This window comes from Littorina saxatilis, linkage group LG13 (genome assembly GCF_037325665.1).
Source record: "Littorina saxatilis isolate snail1 linkage group LG13, US_GU_Lsax_2.0, whole genome shotgun sequence".
NCBI classification, from domain to species: domain Eukaryota; kingdom Metazoa; phylum Mollusca; class Gastropoda; order Littorinimorpha; family Littorinidae; genus Littorina; species Littorina saxatilis.
Window position 1 is genome coordinate 18980306 of NC_090257.1, and position 20356 is coordinate 19000661.

Consider the following 20356-nt stretch of genomic DNA (forward strand, 5'->3'; position numbering starts at 1 on the left):
CCTTGAAAAAGGTCAAAGGTCAACGAAACCATCGTTAAAGTGTAGAGGTCATTGGAGGTCACGACTAAACAAAATATGAGCCGGATCGCTTTGATAGTTTCCGAGAAAAGTCCAACGTTAAGGTGGTGTCTACGGACGGCCGGCCGGCCGGCCGGACAGACTAACACTGACCGATTACATAGAGTCATTTTTTCTCAAGTGACTCAAAAATGAAGCTTAGAAGTCAATTCTTGATTCCCCTAAATAATGAAAACTGCTTTCCCTAAACAATGAATTGTTTAGGGAAAGCAGTTTTCATTATTTAGCGAATCTGCTAAATAATGCATTAAATAGGTAAACAATGATTTATTTAGCAACTGCTCACTTTATCCACCCAAAAAATATTATTTTGTGAAATAAGTGATTATTTGTGTAAACAATACATTATTTACGTAAACAATGAATTATTTACGTAAACAATGAATTATTTACGTAAACAATGAATTGTTTAGGTAAACAATGAATGGTTTACGTAAACAAAAGAATTATTTAGAATTTGTTTACATTGTTTATAAACAATTACTTATTTAGCATATGAGCTTCTAAATAATGATTTATATTTAGCTAAAACTGGTGAAAAAAACATGAACAAGTATCCAAATAATTATTTGACAAACGGAATGCCATACTTTGGAACACTAGGTTGGATTACTTCCCCCGAGTTGCCTCCCTTGTTTGTGTTCTTGATAGTGTTACGAGGCTGTCGCGTTATAGAAGTATTCCCCCTGCCGAGAGGCGGCGCCTCTGCACTACATTTTGTCTCCTGCACCGGAGAGAGGCGTCACTAAAAGCTCATCAGTTCACTCACTTTGATTTATTTTAATTAATTGCCATACTGGTGATGCGTGTTCGATCAAATCTTGCCGTGTGCATCTAGATTACAGTACAGTGGGTTCCCCAGATTACAGTACAGTGGCTTCCCCAGATTACAGTACAGTACGTGGCTTCCCCAGATTCGTCAAATTCGCCAGAAACTAATTCCCCCACTGAAACGTTCAGATCAATGCTAAATGCCAGTTTAAAATGTTTCCACACCCTTCACACCACCCCAACCCGGTTTTTATGTCAATCAGACAGACAGCGGTAGCCTTATGGCGCGGTCCTTTACAGTGTTCAACGATCGCATTTCCCATTAGGCCTCTCGTCACTGACGGTCTTGAAATCCCTTTTCAGCTGAGCCATCGAGGCGCCAGAGTGATCGGAGTTGTGTCGCCTGAGCTCAGTATAATCACCGTCTCCTAATCCTACCTGCACGCGTGCGTCTCTCTTTTTTGTTGTCTTTCTTTTTTTTTGATGAGGGGATGACTCATTCAACGTGAAAGGATCATTTCTATTGGACGAGGTGCTGTACGGTTGTCTGTGTGTCTGGAGTTAGTTTTTCAGTAGAGATGTTTTTGTGGCAAAGCAAGAGATTTTTTTTCTCAAAGATATTGTATCAAGTATTGTAAAACTCACTTTTAAAACCGTCTTGAGACTAGCCTATTAATTTTCTTCTCGGTAAATAAAGATATGTCAACCGATTAAATGTGTAAAATTGTATAAACAATGTCATCTGTAGACACTGTTCAACTAAGTTGCGCTTTGCCAGTTATCTCCTCTGTCTGTCTGCCCGTCTGTCTGTCTAATTGTCTGTCTGTTTGTCTGGCTCTGTTGTGAAACCTGACACAGCATACTTTGAATCAGACACCAAAATGTAAAGACGACCGAAGAGATACACAGTGTATGGCCTAACTACCATAACCCAGACATAATTCCAGCACATTAAAAGATCGATAACATATTTCTGCTTCGCACGATTTATCTGTGTCTGCAACCCGATTTGAATCAGCTAGTCGGTGTTCCATTCTCAATCTCGGTGTCTCGTGTTTTCTTGTCTGAGACGAGATTTTACGATGACACAGGGCGTGTCATTAGCTTCAGTAAATGGTCATTGATGCTTAAGATGTAAAGCGGAATTGCTCAAAGCAAAAACGCTTTTCTATACTAGAGTAGCTTCTTCTTGGATGTGATCTTCCTGTATTCCAATCTTACATGGTGGTACATATCATAGTCATATACCCCACCCCCTCTTCGAGTCGTTCCTCTTCCTCTTTCCCTCTCACGGCATGCGGCACCGAAGAACTTTAGTCATTAGTTGTGTCATTTAGTTAGTTTTGAATTTCAGTGTGTGTTTTAGTGTCAGCTTTGTTGTATCCTTACAATTTTCATGTTTTCCTTTTCTCTCTCTCTCTCTCTCTCTCTCTCTCTCTCTCTCTCTCTCTCTCTCTCTCTCTCTCTCTCTCTCTCTCTCTCTCTCTCTCTCTCTCTCTCTTTTTTTTAACTTTCTTCTGCTTGCCATGCAGCTTTTATCTCAGTTGTGGTCACACAGCCTAGCTGAATGGCAAATGTCAATAATTTGTTGTTATGTTGTAGATGTAAAAATAAGTAAATAAATAAAAACGAAAAAAAACCCACTTATTTTTCTATCACCCTCGCAGAATACACATTTGCCATTGTCTCTCCGTGTGCAAACCGGCCTACAGTTTAACAGGGGCGGAGCAGTTAAGCCCGAGGGGGGGGGGGGGGTTTACAACCTGGGGTCCAGGGGTCGGTAGAGGTGGGGTACCGTGGCAATCCGGGGGGGTCTGGGGGGCAAAGCCCCCGCCCCTGAAGCTGAAGAAATGTAGCTATCTTATAAACAATTTGTGCCTTATCCTTGATTAAACATGATCAACTGGTGTCAGCAGCCACTCATTATTTCTTTTAAAGTTAGTATTAAATAATGGCAATCTAATTATGTATCTTCCATGATATCTGCTCCCGACATCATATAGTAAGGTTATAAGAAAGCCGACATGTCGCATAGGAGTGGCAGTTAAAACTGTACAAAAATGATACTGATTAAACAATTAATACTTCCCCCGGCTTTACAGACAGAAACAACAACAAAATTCACAAACAGGGTTTTTTTGTGGTTTTTTTGCAGCCGAGGGGGGGTTCCAGAACCCCTGTAACCACCCCCCTAATCCGCCCCTGTTTAACACTACCTTTTCGTATACTTATTCATCCCTTTATTTATTCATTTCAATTTTCGTCCATTTATGTAAATATTCCTTTTTTAATCTTTTGTCACTGCTGTAATTGCAACTGATGAGTGATATAATATGAATTCGACGTCTATAGGCCTATTGCTTTAGTGTCGGTTTACCTGGTCAAGTATTTCAAGCATTTATTTCCGTAATACTAATGTGTACGTTCCTCTACCGATGACCAAGAGCGCTTCAACAATATAAGGAGCACGAGGAACATGAGATACAGAACAGCAGGCTTGCAAGTTGTACTAAAACATTTGATCAGTGCAGAAATATGGTCTAAGGGAAGTAACTCCAGAACGATCAAAGCGAGCGGAAGTCAGCCGTAGGACAAAATGGCTTCGCACATCTTTCGGACAAGCCGGATAGCCGCTGACAGATTACTATCTGCTCATGGCTCAAGGGTTAGTGTTCAGATTTATTTGTCGTTGATGCGGATGAATGCTCTTGATACTCGTGATATTTCCACAATCACTTGCTCAAGATCTTTTGCACAGTCTTCGTCAAAACTTGTCTGAGAATGGCACAAAGTCCCATGTTTTGAACTCGGAACAAGGTTGCTCAAGGTGTTGGCCTCGACTTTGTTGACTACCACATAGCAACTTTACGTTTGCAAACAAAACCGAAAAATACAGTCGAGTTATTGTTGCTCGCTTTTGCATTTATGAGGCTCTACATTTGACTGAACGGAACAGTCGGTGGTTGTAATCAACACGTCAAGGTCATTATGTCGGGCTTTTCTGAGAAGATTCTCCGAGTTTTCCCAAGCGTGCACCAGGGTCACTGTCTCTGTCAGTCACGGTTGATGATTGCATGACTGATGCTGCACCCTAATTTCCTGATGTTGGTAATCTTGAACTTTAGCGTGTTAAATTCATAGCTCAGAATCCAGTGACATTCTTGACTTATTTTTGATACAAGTCTATGTAAGCAAGCCAAAGAACATTTGTCGTGAAATTAATTGGCGGATTGAGCTCCAAACTTAGGCATAATTAATTAATTTGGTTGTTCAATCGACGAAAATGCACGGAAAATGGCGTACGTTGTCAACCATGGGACATCATTTACACGAAAGAGTTGTCTCCCTTGTCCGCTCATACGGATAATTCCTTCTTTGACCCATGTAAACGAAATGCATTCGTACAGTTCATCGGAGTTCATTGCGTAACTTCAAAGGGATCTAAAATGACTTGTTATGATTACAAGTGCAGGTTCTACAAATTTGGAGACTTAAATGCCTCTGAATTCTGAGCTATGAATTTAACACGCTAAAGTTCAAGATTACCCTGATGTTTTGTGTTGTGGTTGTTTTTTGCTTGGTTGTTTTTTAAGAAGTGTGTGCATCTTCAAAAATACATGCAGCAATCAAGTGTCTGTGAAACCTGAAAGGTGTGCCTTAACAACAGTGTAAAGTTAGGAGTGCATGGTAATTAGTATTTAAAAAAATAAATAACATAAAAACAAAAGTCAATCTTTTCAATTATAATGTAATGAGAAAATTACTTTGCTATGGCAAAGAAAACAAATTCCCCGTTATAAGTTATAACTAGGCAATTTAAGCTATAGGCACTCTGAGTGTATACAGGATTGATTAGTCTGTATACACTCCGATAATGAAAAGCTCTGTTACAAATCTGTAGCCAATAAAATGCCCCCTAACAAGTCTTTAGGAAGTAGCCAATGAAAAATCAGTCTGACGTATGGACTTCCGCTATCTCTTTTTATTAGTGTCGAGGGTTGGCAAATAGTGTACATTCACATAGTATACAGCCGTTTCTAGGTCGATACACACTCCAAGTGTGTTCCAAACTCCGACAATTAACTACAGTCGAGACCGGATGTAAGAAAGTCGTCGGGACCCACTTTTTGTCTTTCATACATCCGGTCTTTACTAAATCCGGTTAACCGGATGTATGAAAATATTGTGGATTGACTTTCATACATCCGGCCACGCGTCTTTTACTTGATAAAAGTAGGGGTTTTTTCATATCATTTTTGCATTTATTTGTTTTTTTTATGTTTAAATGTTTTGATACATATCCTTGTTAGAAGAAAAGGTTTGTGAATAACAAGTGGAAAAGTACATGTACTTACATACACTGACACAGTCAGCACTGTGTCAACCGATACTGAGAAAGAGCAACTGTTTGTGTAAGGAACTGTTCTGCTTTACATAAGGCCGTGCACTCTGTGTGTGTGTGTGCGCGTACGTGCGTGCGCTCGCGCGCACGTGTGTGTGTGTGTGTGTGTGTGTGTGTGGCTCAACTGTATTGTGTGTGTTCCCTCCACAACCCTTTTGCGCTTTTGACAATGTTTTTGGTCGTGGAAGCTTTGTAATGACCGTTGGCGTAGCAAATAACATTTTCTGAGTTCTCTCTCTCCCTCTCTCTCTCTCTCTCTCTCTCTCTCTCTCTTCAAAACGCACACATTTATAACACACATACGCGCGCGCACTGAATACAAAAAAGTGAGTTAAACTTAAAACCAGTTTAATGGATTAAAACAACAACAACAACAACATAAAAAAAACCTGAGTCACACCCACGACCAATGCCTCTGGTACCAAAAAATGCCTTCCTGGGCTATTGTGGCTCTTCAGTCCAGTCATGCAGCAGCGCTTTGTCCACAGACGGCAGCTGAGAGCTCCGTGCCCGCTTGCTCGTCGTCACAGTATCGCCGCTTCTTGCCTGACGGCAAGATATTTGTTCTTGTCTTTCATTGTGTTCGACAGCGTTGGCAGGGGGACACCTAAATCAATGGCCATCTGTGTTCGGGATTTGTGTGGACTGTCCTCTACTGCCTTTATGATTTTAAGGCGCCCAGACAATGTCAACACTCTACGTTTGCCTGTAGCTTTCGCTTTGCGGTCCGCCATTTTGCAAGTTCGAGTCGCTATGGAAGGGAAATTACTCTTACCACACTTTGGTGACTTGGGTCTACTTTCGTTTTTTTACAACCGGTCTTGCAACAACGCATTTGTGCTGCTCGGGACCAGAGATTTGCTTTCATACAACCGGACTTTTATACATCCGATTTTCATACAACCGGAAAATTCTAAGTAATAACAAAGAGTAGCTTCTGCCGGGACCCTGCCTACCCCTTTCATACATCCAGACTTTCATACATCCGGTGTTTTATACATCCGGTCTATACTGTACCGTGAAGCATCAGTTTCGTGTGTGTGTTTGGATGCCTTAAACTCCCAAAACTGTTCTCGCCATTTCAACAAATTTGGCAAAGAAAATAAATCCTGGCAACAACCCTGGTATTGTTAACCTTTGAACTTGAAGATGTTTACTGGTCTAGCCGTCTGAAAAACATTTCAGATCAATCACAACACAAACTTATTTTCTAAATGTATTTTTCCTGCGTATTTTAGGTGGTTGCTGCGGGGTCACCAGTGTTGTCAGCGGCTGCGACCCAGCAGCAACAGAGGCGCCACCTGTCCATCCATGAATACCTGAGCATGGGATTGCTGCGTGACGCAGGGGTGTCGGTACCCAAGTTCAACGTCGCGTCATCTGCTGATGAAGCCTTAAAAATTGCTCAGGAAATAAGTGAGTGACTTAGAGTTAATTTTATTTCTGATGAGTGATTTTGATTCGAATTACATTTATATCGGGGGGGGGGGGGGGGGGGGTTGATGAATAGTAGCACCTTCATGAACAGAAAAGCTTTTTCTTATTACTTATCACTATATCAGTTGGCGATTTTTCTGAAAGGTTTAAAATATAACATGATCTGATGTGTATGCGTAAACAAGTCTGTGTTTAATGCGTTTAAATTTATGAGATGTCTGTAGGTGCAATTTTGTCAGCATTCAAGGTATCCAAAGATGTGTGGACCTTCATTGGCATAATAATGATCATACAATTTACACATTTTATTCAATGTCACTATAGCTATCGGTAAACCTAGTGATGTTTAGCAGACAAAACGAAGAAAGGGGAACGGAAAGATGCAAGTTGGTGTCCATGAAATGTTATTAATACAAACTTTGCCTGTCAGAATAATGTTAGTTTCTTTTCACCTGTTTAAGGTAAACTATCAGATTATATGCCAGATGTTCATGAGATGTTTTTACAAACTTTGCCTGGCAAAGTTGTTAGTTTCTTTCTCACCTGTTTCAGGTAAACTCTCAGGTGTGCCAGATGTGGTGGTCAAGGCACAGGTGTTGGCTGGAGGGCGTGGCAAGGGAACCTGGGATAGCGGCCTAAAGGGTGGAGTCAAGCTTGTCTTTTCGTAAGTTATGGTTGCATTTTAATTTTTACAGATGGAATAACACTTTGCTCAGGCTTACTTCTTCTTCTTCTTCTTCTTCTGCGTTCGTGGGCTGAAACTCCCACGTACACTCGTGTTTTTGCACGAGTGGAATTTTACGTGTATGACCGTTTTTACCCCGCCATTTAGGCAGCCATACGCCGCTTTCGGAGGAAGCATGCTGGGTATTTTCGTGTTTCTATAACCCACCGAACTCTGACATGGATTACAGGATCTTTTTCGTGCGCACTTGGTCTTGTGCTTGCGTGTACACACGAAGGGGGATAAGCCACTAGCAGGTCTGCACATAAGTTGACCTGGGAGATCGGAAAAATCTCCACACTTAACCCACCAGGCGGCCGCGGCCGGGATTCGAACCCCCGACCTTCCGCTTTGGAGGCCGACGTCTTACCACCACGCCACAGCGCCCGTCAGGCTCAGGCTTACAAAAATGTTTGCTTGCATAACCTGACATAACCTACTATACTATACTGTGTAAATACTGTACTCATGGAAAATCAAGCTACACATTGCATACATTGATGTGGCAAAAAAATAGAGTGAAAGCACTAAGGCAGTTTCATATATATATCTATATATATATACGACTTGTGTCTGTCTGTCTCTGTGTGTGTGTGTGTGTGTGTGTGTGTTCGCGATGCACGGCCAAAGTTCTCGATGGATCTGCTTCAAATTTGGTGGGCATATTCAGGTAGACCCCGGACACAACCTGGTCGATGAGAATTTTCAACACGTGCTCTCAGCGCACAGCGCTGAACCGATTTTGATTTTTCTGTAGATCCACTACATCCATTCCGAGTAACTCTTCCTTATCTTCTCCAGTGTTTTGCGTTTATCTCCCTTCCTTCGTGTGACGTCAATCCATATTCCCGTTACTATTTTTAGAAGGTCACTGCACTGTCCCGAACGCGGCTTTCCTTGCATGTACCCGTAAGTTGTCCTCACTGTAAAAGTGCAAAGGTCGAATCTATTTATCAAAAAATCCACTGTCATCTATCTATATATATCTACGACTTCTGTCTGTGTGTGTGTGTGTGTGTGTGTGTGTGTCCGCGATGCACGGCCAAAGTTCTTGGTGGATCTTTTTCAAATTTGGAGACCGTATTCAGCTACACCCCGGACACAACCTCATCGATGAGATATTTCAACACGTGCTCTCAGCGCGCAGCGCTGAACCGATTTTGGTTTTTCTCTGGATCCATTCCCAGTAACTCTTCCTTATCTTCTCCGGTGTTTTCAGCCGCGTTTATCTCCCTTCCTCCGTGCGGTGCGCCGGCAAAGCCGGCGTACACCTGGCATAGCTGGGTCCCTGGCGCAGCCGGGTCCCCGGCACAGCCGGGTATTCGGCTCGACTTCTTCCCGGCGCAGCCGTACCCGGCGAAGCGGGTATTCATCTAGTCTCTATATATTTATATATATAGATAGATATATACAGCTTCTGCGTGTGTGTGTGTGTGTGTGTGTGTGTGGAGGCAACACCTGTGGATTGTAGAGTTCTGTTTGTGATGGGGTCTGGCGGCTTTTGTCTGTCTGTATGTTCTGGCCTTTCAGAAGCCATAACAGTTAATATAGGGCTTAGAAATAAGCTCTAAAATTCTCAATCCCATTTGAGATGACTTCGCCTTCAAAGGTGATTGTGGTGTTTCGGCACTCGGTTACATTTGACGTCGTCGACAGGGATGGGACTCGACATGATATGTTCAGGAATGGCATTATGGCCACTGAATCATTTTCGTGCTGTTCCCATTCCACCAACCTGGGAGGGACCTAAGCTTGGCGGGTCCATGGTTCGGAACTTAGGGGACAAAGTTCATTCAAAGGGGGTCGAGTGTGACAGGGAGACTACCGTCGCCCTTCACAGCAGACTCTGCAGAGTTGTTCGCCTTAGAAGTTGTGAGCTATTTATAGCTAGCTCGCCAGGCAACACCTGTGGATTGTAGAGTTCTGTTTGTGATGGGGTCTGGCGGCTTTTGTCTCTCTGTATGTTCTTGCCTTCCTTTCAGTGGGCACAAACTGGTGGATGAAAATGTTCAACACGTGCTCTAGCGGTCTTTGGGGTCCAAAGATTTGAGATTGCGATATATCCGATTCGCGAAACATTGGGTTTTTATTTTATTTTTTATTTTTTGTTTTTTTAAGTCGTTAGATTAGAATGTATTGGTTTTGACAAGTGAACACGAATTTGATTTTGATGAATACTGTCAGAGTTTTTGTTGGTGTCGTACGAGAAAGACCAAAAAACTACTCTCACCTCTGCTGTTGCCAAAAAACCTCATTCTTACACTCTGCAATTGACAACCCCAGTCCAAAAACAAGGGCAAAATATTGTACAGCATATTTGCCAGTGTAATGTAAAGGAGGAGAGATTGCTAGTAAGAGAGACTGTGCAGTCTCACCCACCACCGCTAAGAACACGATGAACCATAAAAGGGATGGAGGAAGAGGAGGGGGTTGGGTGGGCACTAGAGATAAAGTTGAAACAGGACCAACCTTTTTTTTTTATTATTAAAAATTTTAAAGGTTGGTCCTGTTTTTGGGGGGTCCAAGAGGTCTTCGCGATATAGCCGAATTCGCGATATAGTGGACCGCGATTTAGTGGAAGTCCCCTGTAGTAGTAATACCAGACTCACCAGTATATCTCATGTTACAAGTGACAATCTACATGCTGTTCACAGACTTTTACCATTCTGGGTTTCAGGGCGGAAGAAGCCAAAGAAATAGCAGGCAAGATGCTGAACCACAAACTGTTCACCAAGCAGACAGGCAAAGAAGGGCGCATTTGTGAAAAAGTGATGATCGCTGAGCGCTTGTACTCACGACGAGAGTTCTACTTTGCTATCACCATGGAGAGAAGCTTTGGGGTAGGTGACAGATGCGGTTCTGTGCGTTAGAAGTAGGCATGACGACCACTTTTATAAGGACCATTTTTGGTTGTTCCCTTGGGTGGTCGATGTAGACAGGTTTGACTGTACCAGCAATGTGAGGCCCCTCTGATCAGTAGACAGGTTCGACTGTACCAGCAATGTCAGGCCCCTCTGATCAGTAGACAGGTTTGATTGTATCAGCAATGTGAGGCCCCTCTGATCAGTAGACAGGTTTGACTGTACCAGCAATGTGAGGCCCCTCTGATCAGTAGACAGGTTTGACTGTACCAGCAATGTGAGGCCCCTCTGATCAGTAGACAGGTTTGACTGTACCAGCAATGTGAGGCCCCTCTGATCAGTAGACAGGTTTGACTGTACCAGCAATGTGAGGCCCCTCTGATCTGTAGACAGGTTTGACTGTACCAGCAATGTTTGTTTGTTTGATCAGAAGGCACCTCCTAATAAAGAACATTTCCTGTCATGCCTTTCTCTATAACCATGACCAAAAACTATACCTGTCATGACAGGCCACCTGCAATGCACAGACATTTTTAGCTTGTCCCATGAGCGTCCATTCGTCCTTCTTCTTCTGCGTTCGTGGGCTGAAACTCCCATGTACACTCGTGTTTTTTGCACGAGTGGAATTTTACGTGTATGACCTTTTTTTACCCCGCCATTTAGGCAGCCATACGCCGTTTTCGGAGGAAGCATGCTGGGTATTTTCGTGTTTCTATAACCCACCGAACTCTGACATGGATTACAGGATCTTTTTCGTGCGCACTTGGTCTTGTGCTTGCGTGTACACACGGGGGTGTTCGCGGACACCGAGGAGAGTCTGCACACAAAGTTGACTCTGAGAAATAAATCTGTCGCCGAACGTGGGGACGAACTCACGCTGACAGCGGCCAACTGGATACAAATCCAGCGCGCTACCGACTGAGCTACATCCCCGCCCGTCCATTCATCCAAGATACAATGGAAACCCCCTTTTAAGACCTCAAATCTGAGAGGATCAGGTCTTTAGAAGGAAGAAATCTGAAAATGGGGGTACATTTTCAGAGGTTATGAACAGAAAGTCTGAGAAAACAGGGTCTTAAAAAGGAAGAAGTCTTAAATTGGGGCGGTCCAAAATAACTATAAGAATAACAGCTAAGTGTTTGTTTTGAATTTCAGGGTCCGGTGCTCGTGGGCAGTTCTCAAGGCGGAGTCAACATAGAAGAAGTGGCGGAGGAGAATCCCAATGCCATCATCAAGGAACCTGTAGATATTATCAACGGCATCACCAAGGAGCAGGCGCTCTATGTTGCCAAGGAGATGGGCTTCAGCGATGGCTCAGTGGAAAAGGTTGGTTTCTAGGGTTTGCTTCTTGTGTTTCTGTGCATGCGTGTTTCTGTGTGTGTGTGTGTGTGTGTGTGTGTGTGTGTGTGTGTGTGTGTGTGTGTGTGTGTGTGTGAGGTGTTTTTGTAGTTGTTGTTACTTTGATGTGATATAAAAATGTGAGAAAATCAGGAGAGAGTCTTAAATAATGGGGGCCCGGTAGCTCAGTTGGTAGAGCACTGGACTTGTGATCAAAAGGTCGCAGGTTCGAATTCGGGCCGGGACGGACACGGGTCAACTTTATGTGCAGACCCAGAGACGGAAGCCATGTCCCACCCCCGTGTCATCACAATGGCACGTAAAAGACCTTGGTCATTCTGCCATAAGTGCAGGTGGCTGAATACACCCTAAACACGCAGACACCTGGGTAGCGCGACTCCGTTGCTGCTAGCTTTCCACTGGGAGGAAGCGACCTGAATTTCCCAGCGATGGGACAATAAAGTAATGAGAAATGAGAAATAAATAGAGGTAAATTTGCAGAGGTTATGAATAGACAATCTGAAAAAGAAAGGTTTTTAAAATGGGGGGTCTTGAAAGGGGGATTTCACTGTATATGTCGTTGAATGTTTAAAAGTTATGAGCTGACTCCAGATCATAATGACAAACAACTCACACCTTCTTCATTTTCTTCTGCATTGGTGAGCTGCGACTCCCCAGTACACTCACAGACCCAAGCAGGTTTTTACATGTACAGCCGTTTTTTCCTCGCCATTTAGGCAGTCATACTCCCAGGGCAACAACTAACACCTATCCCTGGAAAGTCGGACCAAATCCATGTGAAATGTTTGTATATGTTTCAGGCGGCGAATCACATCATCACTCTGTACAATGACGTCTTCCTCAAGTACGATGCCACCATGCTGGAGATAAACCCCATGTCAGAAGACAACACCGGGGAAGGTAAGACATCCGCTGAAATGCTGGTTGTGTCGCGTCAGTATTAATCAGGTTTAAAGGAGAGCAGTGTTGTTACCAGGCTCAGAAAACAATAGGTCAGTTAGACCCAGACTGCTCATGATAAGCAAAGGAAAATATATAACTGCTTTTTTTGCGTTTGTATGGCCATGTTGGGTTTGATTCGTGCATGCCTGGTTTTCTCCTGTAGATGGGTGTCGGCACAGGAGGTCTGCCCGCTGTCCTCAGCCAACATGCTCCGTCTTCATGGCAGCTCAAATTTTTTATCGAGGTTCTCTCCTCTAGATCCGCCGTGTTTCGCCTAGGGGCTTGCGCTGCCTAGTTGATAGGGTCACCTCGTAGAGGATGTGGTCATAGACCACGCACGGTCGGTCTTGGGATAGGGAAACGTTATGCTAGTCCGGAGGGATTACGCCACAATGGCCACCTCGCGAAGACCCAGGGTCCTAGACTAGGGAGGTCCAAGGGGGAGCACCGGGAGGGCTACCCCTCTACCCGCACCTCCAACACAATCCCTTCCCCTGGTAGCTTCATCCCCAAGGAGGAAACAGAGCTACCTGCAACACCCCATATAACTGCTGGAAAAGATGCCTCTGGCCTTTTTGTAACAATATCCCTTGCCTTTTGTTTGATCAGTTTCTGGCAGAGCATTAGAAATTATGAAGTTGACCCAAAGGGAAAGAAAAGAACGACTCTTTCCCTTTTTGCGTTCCAAATCAGAATGATGTAAATCTGTTGCTTTGAAATCTCCTTCATTATGACAATCTTTTACGTTCTTTAAACTGTGAAGCACCTAATACGGTAGTACATGTATTTCTATTTAGGGACCTCAAAATACCTGACAAATTTAGGTCTTTAATGACAATTAAGAAAAGAAAAACTCATATTTAAGACTGTAGGTCTAAAAGGGGGGGTCCTACAGTACTCATATAATGTTTTCTCCACCAGTGTACTGCATGGATGCCAAGATCGGTTTTGACGACAACGCAGCGTACCGCCAGAAGGACGTTTTCACCTTCAGGGACTGGGCCCAGGAAGATCCCAGAGACAAGACGGCCGCCGAGCTGGACCTCAATTACATCGGCCTCGACGGAAACATCGGCTGTTTGGGTTAGCATAATTATGCTGCGTTGATTTGAGAGAGAGGGGAGGTAATTACTAACCGGAATTCTGTCCTATCTTTGGCTGCATCTTGAACATATATCATATATGTTCAAGATGCAGCCAAAGATAGGACAGAATTCCGGGAAAATCAGGATGCAAGCTCTAACCAGAATAGACAAATTCCGAAAACAACTCTGTCAGGTTTTTATGGAAAGCAAAAGAATGAATGTATCAACTGAACATTGGATTTCCCTTCTTTGAGCCATGTGACGTCAGAGTCCGACAAAAACTCATCTTTAGGTGGCTAGTTGGGTTGTGAAAAAGTGAATACTCTTGCTTTTATTGAGTCGAAGTTCCCCACGTGACATTACAGGAAATGTCTATTGAAAAAAATGTAAATGTCATCTCCAACGCTGAGCGGTGTTTGACTGTTTGTAGTGAACGGTGCTGGTCTGGCCATGGCCACCATGGACATTATCAAGCTGCACGGAGGGTCCCCCGCTAACTTCCTAGACGTGGGGGGCGGAGCTACCGCACAGCAAGTCACAGAGGCCTTCAGGCTCATCACCTCAGATGAAAAAGTGAGACCTGTCGTGCTTTATTCTGTGTTTTTATTTTGGGTTGAAGATATGTTGGAACCCCCTTATTAAGACCCTGTTTTCTAAGACTTCCTGTTCATAACTTCTTTAATTGTAAGACTTCCTCTTTTTTAAGACGTGATTTTCGCAGATATTTGGAGGTCTTAAAAAAGGGGGGGGGGGGGGGGGGTGGTCCCACTGTACTGTCCTTGGTCATGGTTACCATCACAGATAATTATGTCCAGGATTTTACACGTGTGGTCAGCATCTTTTCGCTTGGACACTTACCAAAAATCAGTAGCCTGTCTGCGTACTGTGCAGAGTGGGATTTTTTGCAGAATTAATTCAGCAGATTGACAGGGTAAATCAATTTTTTTTTAATTTAAAAAAAATTCAGAATGCATCCTTCCCACATAAGGGATCGTGTTTGAGCCATGTGACGTCAGAGTCCGACAAAAACTCATATTTAGGGTTGTTAAAAAAACGTTTACGTTAACACATAAAATAATCACTGTCACTTACAAAAATAATGAACACAAAATTCAAAGTCTCCACATGAAGCAGCCAGGGTGTTGATTTTGGGTATGTGTTTAAGTGGATGGATATAGAGATTACACAACGTCATCGAGTGAGGGACCGAAAAATATTGAAACTCGAGGATGATTTTTTTGTGGTATCAACCGAGACCGTAGGTCGAGGTTGATACCACACAAAAAAATCATCCGAGAGTTTCAATATTTTTTGGTCCCTCACAAGATGACGTTTGTGTAATTTGTGTATACAATGATAAATTGATTGTATACAATGATCAATCTCTATACCTTCCTGTCACTGGAAGCAGCAACACTTGAAAGCATAAGTTCCCTTGAAAAACGTCATTTATGATTGGCGTCATCTATGAATGACGTCACTGTCTAGACAAGACAAGTGCCGGTATCGGCAAACCTTGTCGCGGCAAAGGGCTATGACCCGTGCCTTGATACCATTGAGATCATAGGAGATGCACAGCAGTGCCGATACCAGGTTTCTTTAGCTTCACTTTAAAATGATATCAGAACGATAGTTATTCACTTGAAAGTGAACACAGGAGAGTTGTATACGCTCTTATCTCACACTGAAACCTGGTGGGGAACACGATCCCTTATGCGGGAAGGGTGCATTCTGATTTTTCCTTTCCTCCTTGACCAGAATTCCAGGTTCCAAAATTGGCACGCATTAGTCCTATGCATAGTTTTTGTTTTGTTCATACAAATTTTTTTTTAAAACGCCAGTCATTTACTATGAGAGCTTTTCCAGAGCAGCCGAGCCAAATGACCATTTACAGTGGACCCCCCTTTTAAAATGTCCAAAGATCTTAAAAAATCAGGTCTTAAAAAGGAGGGAGTTTTAAAACAGAGATGAATTTTATAGACTTTGTGAACAGAAAGTCTGAAAAAACAAGGGGGATTCCACTGTATTATTTTGGAGTGTGTAGTCTCCCTTTCTTTCGTTTACTCTTCCTTTCTCCCTGCTTTGAATGAGATATTATGCAAGTCGTGCCTTTCAAGTTTTATGAGCGAAAAACATTTCATTATCATGGCCGATTTTGCAGGTGAACTCTATCCTTGTGAACATTTTCGGCGGCATCATGCGATGTGATGTCATCGCCCAGGGCATCGTGGCGGCAGCAGCTGAACTGGACATGAAGATTCCCATCGTTGTGAGGTTACAAGGTAAGATATACACTATGGTGGTTCCCTCCTTATTTTTAAGACCACCAATAATCAGAAAATGTGGGGCGGGGATGTAGCTCAGTCGGTAGCGCGCTGGATTTGTATCCAGTTGGCCGCTGTCAGTGTGAGTTCGTTCCCACGTTCGGCGAGAGATTTATTTTCTCAGAGTCAACTTTGTGTGCAGACTCTCCTCGGTGTCCGAACACCCCCGTGTGTACACGCAAGCACAAGACCAAGTGCGCACGAAAAAGATCCTGTAATCCATGTCAGAGTTCGGTGGGTTATAGAAACACGAAAATACCCAGCATGCTTCCTCCGAAAGCGGCGTATGGCTGCCTAAATGGCGGGGTAAAAACGGTCATACACGTAAAATTCCACTCGTGCAAAACACGAGTGTACGTGGGAGTTTCAGCCCACGAACGCAGAAGAAGAATCAGAAAATGTGGTCTTAAATTTACGGAAGCTATGACCACAAAAAATCTGAAAAAGTAAGGTCCTAAAAAGGGGGGAGGGGTCTTTAGTTTGGAAGGGGAGTCTTTGAAGGGGGTTCCAGAGGTTGCTCTAAACAGGGGAATTGTGGATAGCTTATGTAGACACTAGAAAGCACATTGGTATGCATGCATGCAACCGTATTTGCACAGTTTCAATTTCATGCAATTGCTTTCATCTGTGTCTTTACACATGCAGTGACACACACATGGTTTAATTCTCTGCATTTTGACTTTTGAGTAATGATTGATGAAAGTACATTGCTTTCATAATACACCAGTGATGGCTAAAAAGAATGCAATTTAGATTTTGCTTACCAAAACATTTTTTTCTTTTTTGCAGAAAAAGGCAGAAGCATAAAAAAAGAAATGCACAGCGAACATCGTTGTCTGCTGTAAACCATGCCACTTCACAAATGTGCACAACTTTCTGTTCTGGGCTGCATATATTTATTGCTAAATTTGTTGCTTCTGTATTCCCACAGGAACAAGAGTGGACGATGCAAAAGCTATCATTGCTGCCAGTACTATGAAGATCCTAGCCTGTGATAATTTGGATGAGGCAGCGCAGATGGTATGTTTGATTTTATGTTTGATTTGGGACGTTTTTTAGAGGAAGTTATGTGTTGGAGAAAGTTCATGATCATGTTTAGTGACGGATGGTAAAAATGAGTCACAACCTGATGTATTTTTCATTGTTATTATTGTTGTTCAGTGTTGCCGAGATGACATTTTACAGTATTTGTCACTATTTTACTGGTAACAAACTTAGATTACCAAAAATGAAATTCACAATCGGGCATATAACTATTTCTGTTTGACAGATTTTCCCTACAAATTGAATGTAATCATTGGACTTTTTTTGACTTGCTGCCAGAGATACTATTAATTCTTACAAACAGATACCAATTTGGGAAACGGCTAGTTATATGAGTGGTGAATAGTCAAGATTCCCAACAGTGACATATTAAGCCAGAACGTTCATTGAACTTTACGCTTGTTTCCTAACCTGTTCGCTGCCAGAAAATATTTGTGTCCTTGACGTATACTGGAATAACCCACACAGGCACACATTGTTTGTTTGTTGTTCTTCTTCTCTTTGAATGTTTATTAAATGGTTTGTTTCCAGTTAAAGTAAGTTACCCAGGATGTCAGCAGACATCCTACAGGTAGTGAAAGGGTTAAATATCATCGATGAACTGAGTTTGGACATGCATTATTGTCCATTTATTGTCTCACGATAATCTTTTGTTTTCAGGTGGTGAAGCTTTCCACTATAGTAGATTTGGCTCGAGCGGCTTCAGTCGACGTCAAGTTTGAACTTCCCTTGTAATTATCTCCCTTTGTTTTAGTTAATGCTGTAGCTGTGTCCATTCTCTGTGTGTAAATGGTAGTTCCTGTTTAGAAAACCTGTACAGACTTTGTGGAATCATATTCTAAATGTATGCATGTGTGAGAGAGATTGATAGTTGTGTGTGTATAAGTGAGTGGTAGTGTTTAAAGAATGGGCGAGTCTTATTCTTCTGGCATTAAAACTTTCTGTGGACTTCCTTCAAACTGTTTTCTTTTGTTTCAATAATATGTAAGACTAGATTGCTACTTCAAATGAAAAGCTGTTTATACTGTAAGCACTATTTATCTTTGAACAATGTCTCATGGTTACACCGACACTTTGAAATATATGGGAATGTGAGGAAGAATGCACTAGGTTACTGTGAACTGTAGAAGGTGAACTTGATACAAGTTCTTTGGAATTTCTCTCTCTCTCTCTCTCTCGCTCTTGCTCTCTCTCTCTCTCCACCCCCACCTCTCTCTCTCCCTCTGTCTTTGTTCCAACATCTATTCCTTGAGTACCACAAAAACATCAAGATCTTTCTCTTATGTTTGTTATTCAACCAGTTCTTGTTATTAGGTATTGTAGTACCATACTGGTAAAGGTCAACATTGACAGAAGCAATCCAGAGAACCAGAGATCTCAAGGACCATTCTTAAAGCAAAATGTTGTTTCTGCTTCTTTTTTGTGTGCACACAAGAACACTGTTCAGGAAATGCTTCTTACTCTTGTTTGTTGCCTTGGCCTTATCAGATTGACAAACATTTCAGCTATTTTTGAAGGTGTCTTAACATTTTTTTATAATGCTAGTGAACCCAGAGAGTATTGTTTTGAGCGTTAATAAATTCTCCAAATACCCCGAAATCAAACCTTGCTCATTTTGACTTTCTCTCACTGGATTTGTGTGTCTAGAAATATCCAAACCATGTATGAAAGAATCATTTTCTTTTGACTCGATATAGAAATGTTCCTGTGTCAATTTGGCATCACAAGAGGTTAATGATAAAAAAAAATGTATTTGTATGTTAGTTCAGTTGTAATCGTCATAAGATCTTACTCTGTTACAAATACAGTAGTCATATATTTCTTTCGATTTCTCATAATTTAATAGATTATAACATGGTATGTACTGTTTATGATGAACTATTAACAGCCGCTAGCAATACAAGTACTCTGTATCAGGGTTTTGTTGGTAGAGCAAATATGTTTTGCTGTTTCTGTGAAGTGTATGTGCTTCTCTTTGAAAGCTGAGCTTTGTAAGAATGCCACAATGATAAAGAATGCAAGTGTACGCCTGTTTGTCATTGACTTGACTGTGAGCATGTGTTTATGGAATGTTTCATTATTGTTTGGTTTGTCAGTGCAGGATTTCTTCACTACAGTATAATGTGTACTTCTTCTTGCTGGTATTTTTGTAAGACAGTGGGTCTATGTAGTCATAATCTGAAGAAATCGATGCATCACAAAGGCTCCAATTCTGTCAAATTTAACTTGTACATGTATGTCTTGGAACTTTCTTGTCTATAAAAGTGTTGAAACGAAGATAGTGTGCAGGGAAGAGAGAAGGAATATGATAGGAGCCAGTGGCATGGCATGCAAAGATTGGGGGGGGGGTCCCGCAGTGGGGCACTGCGGTTATGAAATTAAAGGCCCCTCCTGTTTTTGGAACCGCAGGAGCTTTCTAGTTTGCTGTTAGGTAGATTTTTGGTTCCTCTTTCCTGTCATGCTCTCTTTTTCTTCATGAATTCTTTTCTTTTTTCTGCCTTCTTGCTCATTCACCTGTATTTTTTCCAAAAATCTCTTCTCTTGCCGCTTGTCTCGCGATTCATGTATAGTTTAATCTGTTAGTGTTCTGATGTAAGTCCAGCAGTAGATAGGTTAAGCCTATTTTAACATACTGGAAACTGGTAATCTTCCAGTAGGTATTAATTTAGTTTTACTAAAGCCTGCTGGGACACAAGTAATGGGTTAGTGCATTTGTAAACAGGAATCGCTTGACAAGTGGCCCCCTTCATCCCCCCCTTCCTCGTCCTGATATGGCTCTGTGTAGTCGGCTGGACGTTAAGCAACAAATAAACAAACAAACAAACAAAATTGGGGGGGGGGGGGGGGGGGGGGTTTAGAACTTGAAAAGATTTGTGTGAAAAGAAAAGGAGTGTTGAAGATTTTGGCAGCTCCTGATACAAAATGAACTGGTAGAATAGTGCTGGTTGAGGATGTGATTGGGAAGAGGCCACACAACATTGACAGAAATCCGACTGTTCTCTGTTCCTGAAAAATACTCTTCCTGTCACTCTCTATTCCTCCATCTTTTGTTCTTTCTTTCGTTCTTCATGTAGAGGGAGCACAATTTATTTTTTTTCTTGTTCCTCTCTGTTGTTTTTCAAGAGGGGCTATAAGTTTTTTAGGTTTTTTTTCTTTCTTGTTTTCTTGTTTGTCTGTTTGCTTTAGTTGTTTTATTACGGAGATTGGCTGCCAATGTGTTATGCATCAATTACATGTTTAAGATTATATGTACAAAGTACGGTGTGATTTCCTCTGTTATGATACTGATATGTGAAATAAAAGATCTATCGCTGATCACTCAGAGAGAA

General features: G+C 42.2%; 1 protein-coding gene across 2 annotated transcripts; it reads left to right on the top strand.

Annotated features, from left to right (window-relative positions):
* Nucleotides 1-3421: 3421 nt before the first annotated feature.
* LOC138983794 (succinate--CoA ligase [ADP-forming] subunit beta, mitochondrial-like) lies at nt 3422-20356 on the top strand. Of its 2 annotated transcripts, XR_011461259.1 has the most exons (12): nt 3422-3514; nt 6490-6667; nt 7241-7352; nt 10090-10252; nt 11429-11599; nt 12433-12532; nt 13496-13657; nt 14090-14232; nt 15821-15941; nt 16915-17003; nt 17688-18544; nt 18586-20356. XR_011461259.1 is itself a non-coding variant. In XM_070357123.1 (11 exons), the coding sequence occupies exons 1-11, from the start codon at nt 3446-3448 to the stop codon at nt 17760-17762; spliced, it is 1383 nt and encodes a 460-aa protein (XP_070213224.1). In that variant the 5' UTR covers nt 3422-3445; the 3' UTR covers nt 17763-20356. The 2 variants fall into 2 exon arrangements, 1 of the variants encoding a protein (XP_070213224.1); XM_070357123.1 differs by having other exon boundaries at nt 17688-20356.